Raw genomic sequence first — 6,058 nt, forward strand, 5'->3', positions numbered from 1 at the left:
AAGAAGCAGGCTCACAGCAGAGGAGCCTGACGTGGGGCTCGATCCCATAACGCCGGGATCACACCCTGAGCAGNAGAAGGCAGATGCTTAATGACTGAGCCGCCAGGCGCCCCTAAACCTTATATTTCAATAATTTTATTTACCTTTATGGTTACAGCTTTTATCAATAGATTTCTAACAATATGTACAGAAACTTTTTAAAAAAAACTCTTATTACAAGTTGTTCATATTTAATGTTTTTAAAAATTAAGAAATATGGACAAATGAAAAGATATCAAAATCACCCATCAAAAAATTTTTTATTCTTTTTTAAAAATTTGTTTATCAGAGAGAGAGAGAGAGCACAAGAAGGGGGAGAGACAGGCAGAGGGAGAAGCAGACTCCCTGCTGAGTGGGGAGCCCGATGTGTGACTTGATCTCAGGACCCTGGGATCATGACCTGAGCCGAAGGCAGACGCCTAACTGACTGAGCCACTCAGGTGTCCCAAGATTTTTTTTATTCATTTTTAAATCAGAGGTAACCTTTGACAGTGTATATGTTTTTCTCTGTACATTCTGTGCAGCCATGTGTTTAATGGGAATATATTTCGCAGCATGCTATTTAAAAATTGAACACGCCATGATCTTTTCATATCCTCAGATATTTTGTGATACTGTAGTTACATGGTATTCCATCGTGTGGCTAATGCTGTAAGTTTGGTTTTTATTGTTGGGTGTCCAAGTTTACATGGCCTTTGAATTTGGTTTTGATGTTATTTTAATTTTTTTGTTCATTATTTTTAGTTTTGAAAAATTAGGTGCATGTCCTATGTCATCGCAAAGATTTCTTTTTGTTGTTTTGGAACTTCTACGTCTTTGTACCTTTTCTAAAAACAGTATTTTTTGTAATACCCATTGTTGAAAAATTACAAAACAAAAAAAGCAAGCCAAAAAAAAATTGCTTGTAACCCCACCTTTTTAGAATACCACTGTTAACATCTTGATGATTGTTTTCACATCAACATCACCTGGGAATTGTTGAAAAAGAAGTTTTAAGCCTCCATCCCAGACTTACTGAATGAGCAGTATATGTTGTAACTAGCACTTCAAGTGATTCTGATCCATACTGAAGTTTCAGGCCCACCGCTGTAGACTTTGGAGAGAATCTTGTATGAAGACCTGATCAGAACTATGCTTTAAAAGGCTTACTCTAAAATAATAATAATAATAAAAATAAAATAAAATAAAATAAAGGCTTACTCTGAACACGAAAGTCCTGTGCAAGGTAGGACCATATAAGAGATTATTTTAGTAGTTTGGAAGGGTTAATAACCAGGATAATGACAGTAAGAATACAAAAGAGATGGTTCTAAGAGAAATACTAGAAGTTGAATACAGAATTTGAGAACTGGTTGGTGATATGAAGGAGTTGATGCTAAGGATTTGAGTGTCTGGGGAAGGAAAGGCTATTTACATTTAACTGACAGGATACAAGGCAAAGTACAAATTGTAGTGGCACAAAATGATAGTTCTGGATGTTTACATAGGAAGGTACATATCATCCAGATGTAAAGCATTTGTCAGTCAAATTGGGAAAGTGAATCTGAAGTTTGCAAGTGAGGTTAGGAGTAGTGACATACAACTTGAAGTTACCTGTGGAAGGGTAATTGTCGAATTGCAAGGCTGGGGAGTACAATAAATAGGGATAAGATTAAAGGATCATTGAAGGACTACAAGTAGTAGCAGTGGATGGATGGGAGGAGAATTGGGATCCTGAGAAACACAGATAGCCTAGAGTGACAGTTCTCAAGCTTTATGGAAGCAATGGTGTCCTGAACTTTACAGTAGACATTGTAGAGTACTTCACATTCATTCAAAGATGGCATTCCTGCACAAATTTGTTGCCTGTCCCTCAGGTATGATACATTTCAGCCATAATAATCTGAACATGAATATCAGTCACCTCCATGTTCCTAAATCTATTTATCGAAGCCTTTCAACCTCCAACGTGCTCTGTTATTTGAAGGTCGGATCTTAAAGGCCACAGGCTATTTCTTGTTAACATAGGCATTCTTTTTTTAATGCCTATCATGTCACCATCAAGGTAAACCAGTAAAGTTGTCTTTGCTGCATTTACTCACTTTTTGACAGATTTCCTTTTCAATCTGTTTACGGATCATTTTTCATTTTGGAGAATACTGCCCGTAGTTAGAAGGTCATAAATGTTCAAGAACATCGTCTTGCATTTGGAAACCTAATTGGCCAACAAGGACTTTGCTGGAAAATTGAATGCCCCAGAATATGAAAGATATAAATTATTATTAAGGAACATGCAGAAAAACTGGTGGAAAATGACAGTTTCCAACATTCTTTGAGGAAAATTTATCAAGAGAAGGATTTAGATGGGCAGGAAAAGAATGGCATCAAAAGTCAGGAGGCAGTGAGCGTACAGGTCTTTCAATATCTGCTGAATGTAAATCAGTATGCTAGTAGTATATACTTAAACATGGTGTATAAAAGCTTGAATATGTATTAGGGTGTTAAGTAAAACAGCATATTGTAATTGTTAATTTGGTTTTTTTTCATGGTCATGTTGGTGCAAGCTTCAGAGACATGGATTCTAAACATAACTGGCTTTTACAGCTTGGATAGGTCTTTGAGTCTTGATTGACTCATGAAAAATGAGAATAATTCACCTTGTTGTATGTTTTAAATTTAAGGATAATGTATCTTATGGAGACTCCCCATAATCTCCATTATCACGAAATATCACTGTTGTTGGGATATATTATTCATAATTAATAATAGATAATATATGTAAAGTGCTTTACAGGTTAAGATATATTTTTAGATTGATCTGAAACTTTTTTCCCCAGCACACCTAAATGCCAAGAAACTTAGAATCGTATCTTCAAGAAGTTATTTAGAATTTTGTCACAGTGCCATGTGCTGTTCTTTTTTGCAGGAAGTACTTAAACAGCTACAGGGAAGTATTGACAATGAAGCTATGGCCTCTTCTGGACAGACTGACTTATTAGAGCGCCTCAAAGGTAGATCTTTTTTAAAGGGTTCTAAAATAACGTTTTAAGCTTCAGTTGTCAACTTTAGGTGTGTTATATCCAAATACAGGTTCTCTTGATTTGAGTGTTGCTTTCAGTTTTCTTGGTATAACAGCCTTATCAGGATTTAGTTGTTAAAATACAGATATTTTAAATGTGTATTTACTTGTCATTCCTTCAGTTAAACATTTAACTGGCTTTAAATCAACTACCTTAGATTCCTTATTTGATCATTTTCAGCTCTTTTTAAAACTCACTGCTATTCTGCCAGTCACTATATAGGCCTTTAGTATGCTATATGCCACACACTGGACCTGTTGCCTTACTTGAAGGAATAGTGTCCTTCTCTGTTCCATCCAGGATAGAATTGCTTTATTTTTTCAGATATATAAGCTGATTATATGCAGTTTTTAGTAGAATTTTGAAAAAATAACTTTCTCATTTTGTTGCTTAGAAATTCAAATATCAAAACAGGGAAAGTGCTTGATTATTATCATTGAGCCCAGACTAAGAAATTACTTTTGGGTCCTAAAATATATTATTATTTAGCAGGAATCTGAGGAAAGATATTTTGTCTGATTTCCTTTAACATACTCCTTTTCCCCCTGACTCAAGCTACTTTAGAGGGAAAGTTTAGTCATTGTCTTCCTAAATAATTGTTTATTCAATCATGTGTATTTGTGGCTTCCTCTGTTAGAAATTTAGAGTTCATTGAACACCTTTTTAAATGATTTGATGTTTGTATATGTGCGTTTTACCTGGAACCGAGAGTCAGTGAATATCTCACAGCATTAGCATTTGTGATAAGGATTCTCTCTTCCCTGCATAAATTTGTTGCTCTGTAGCTGCCATAATTTAGTACTTCTGCAGGCTTTATGTAATATATATGATGTATATTAAATTATGTTATAAAATGGGTTCAGATTTGAGGACTAAAATATGAACCTCATGTTTTATTTTTAAGACAATATAATTGCCTTAGCAATATTTTAGACCACTTAAAACAACTGTTATATAAAAACTTGTCTCTCTTTCATTTAGAACTTAACTTAGATAGCAGTAATTTCCCTGGAGTGAAACTACGGTCAAAAATGTCCCTCCGTTCTTATGGAAGCCGTGAAGGATCTGTATCTAGTCGTTCAGGAGAGTGCAGTCCTGTTCCTATGGGTTCATTTCCAAGAAGAGGGTTTGTAAACGGAAGCAGAGAAAATACCGGTTATTTAGAAGAACTTGAGAAAGAGAGGTAACTTTTTTCCATTAAGTTGTAAACTTGTATACCCCAGTGTTTACTATTATTTTGTCATTTTGTAACACAAAGTAGGAATTAGGAAGCATGTGTGGCAGATGGTCAGTAACACTTGAGAGGGTATTTTGCATTTATTTATTCAAAGATAGTATGTTACTGATCTTATATACTGATAATAAATATATTAAATCTAAAACTGTAAAGAGGCAATATTAAATATGAAAATGTAGAGGAGACGATTCTTGGGATTGTAAGAGACTTGAACTTTGTTACTTAAGTACTTCAAATGCCCTGTATGTTGAGTAAGCACATGATCACAATAGTTGGGTCACATTAAAATATGTAACTGAGTTTTAATTGAGTTTCTTGTTACCTTTTGAAATAAATTCAATAACTAGAGAGGCATTATGAGGTTAACTGTTTCCATCAGGGAAAGCCTATTACAAGTGGCCACAAATGTAACATTTCTTAATTTATCAGTTTCAGTGTTTTAAAAAACGTTGCTTGACGTACATTATCTGGTTTCTCACAGTAATGTATTAGTTCTTCTCTTACTAAAGTTAAAATCATCTCACTACAGAATATGTGTCATTATCAAGAACTTTGTCAAGTGTTGTGTAAAAGATTATGAAATCCTTAATGCATGAATAACATTTTTATACTCCTAAAAATTCTATTAAACATTAAAGAATGTTAAAATGTATCAACATTACATATTATCTCTGGGACCTTGGTCATGTCATTAAATTTTGTGTCATTCTCTCCTGTAAAATAGGTATATGGTTCTACCTTGCACAGTTGTAAAAAGTGGTTATTAGTGTAAAAATGTCCAGCATATCTAAGTAAAAGGCAAAAGACCTTTTACTGCTTTCTCTCTAGTTTTAGGTGTGTCCGTCTATAAAAATAGGGTAATCTTCTGGACCAGAAGTAGCGTTAAGCTTTCTTTTATCTTGAGTTTACATGAGTCTCTGTGTCATACCTTGAACCAGGACTATTTCTGTCTGAAGGTATAGGAAACACTATCGTGAATAGTAAGAAGCTAACTGGGTTCCACAGTCTTCCATCTCTTGTCCTCTTTGAGCTCTATGAAGAGACAAAGGACATGTGAGCATACCCCCTTTCCTAGGAACTTGCTTTGATTTATGTGGATAAAGTCCCAAGTCTATTAGCAGAGAGAGAGAGAGAGAAGAGAGTATCTATGTGTGTAGTTCTGATATGTCTTGGGCCCTCTTGGTTTTCACTGTGTTGGAAGGAGGTAAATTGAGTCCTTACATATATGACAGAATCATTACTCTGCTGTCATGCTCAGTTGATACTTTAGATAGGTCTCGGCTCAAGCTCATTTTCTTTCTTCATTATCAATGTCTTTGATGAGAAATTTATTACTGGTCTGATTCTCATTCCATTGAAGGTCATTTCTCTTCTTTAGAAGCCTTTAGAATGCCTCAGTATACGAGTTTTCTTCATTCATCGTGCTGGGTACTCACTGTGCCCTTTTAATCTGGAAATTTATTTTCTTCAGCTTTTGAAAATTCTCTTATTTCTTTGATGATTTTCTCCCGTTTTTTCTATTCTTTCTTTCCCTCTCTTAAGTCATAGATATACTCTGTCTCTTTTTTTCTTGTTTTCTGTATGATAAATGCTAGAAAGTAGTCAAGCCAGGGTTCAAACCCAGCTACACAGCTCTATAACATACTCTTTGAACCTCAGTTTTCCAGTCTGAAGAGTGAGCTTCAGGATGTAGTGAAGATTAAATTAGATTAAAAAAAAAAAA

At 34.8% G+C, this 6,058-nt stretch overlaps 1 protein-coding gene across 10 annotated transcripts in view; it reads left to right on the forward strand.

Annotated features, from left to right (window-relative positions):
* The window catches only part of APC (APC regulator of WNT signaling pathway), a 121,879-nt gene that overhangs the window by 53,910 nt on the left and 61,911 nt on the right, over positions 1 to 6,058 (forward strand). For all 10 annotated transcript variants that reach the window (XM_019799602.2, XM_019799606.2, XM_019799608.2 and 7 more), the window contains 2 exons: positions 2,945 to 3,029; positions 4,080 to 4,281. In XM_019799602.2, coding sequence (XP_019655161.1) covers positions 2,945 to 3,029; positions 4,080 to 4,281 — 287 coding nt within the window. The remainder of the gene's footprint in view (positions 1 to 2,944; positions 3,030 to 4,079; positions 4,282 to 6,058) is intronic.

The sequence above is a fragment of the Ailuropoda melanoleuca genome, chromosome 3, assembly GCF_002007445.2.
Source record: "Ailuropoda melanoleuca isolate Jingjing chromosome 3, ASM200744v2, whole genome shotgun sequence".
In the NCBI taxonomy this organism is placed as follows: Eukaryota; Metazoa; Chordata; class Mammalia; order Carnivora; family Ursidae; genus Ailuropoda; species Ailuropoda melanoleuca.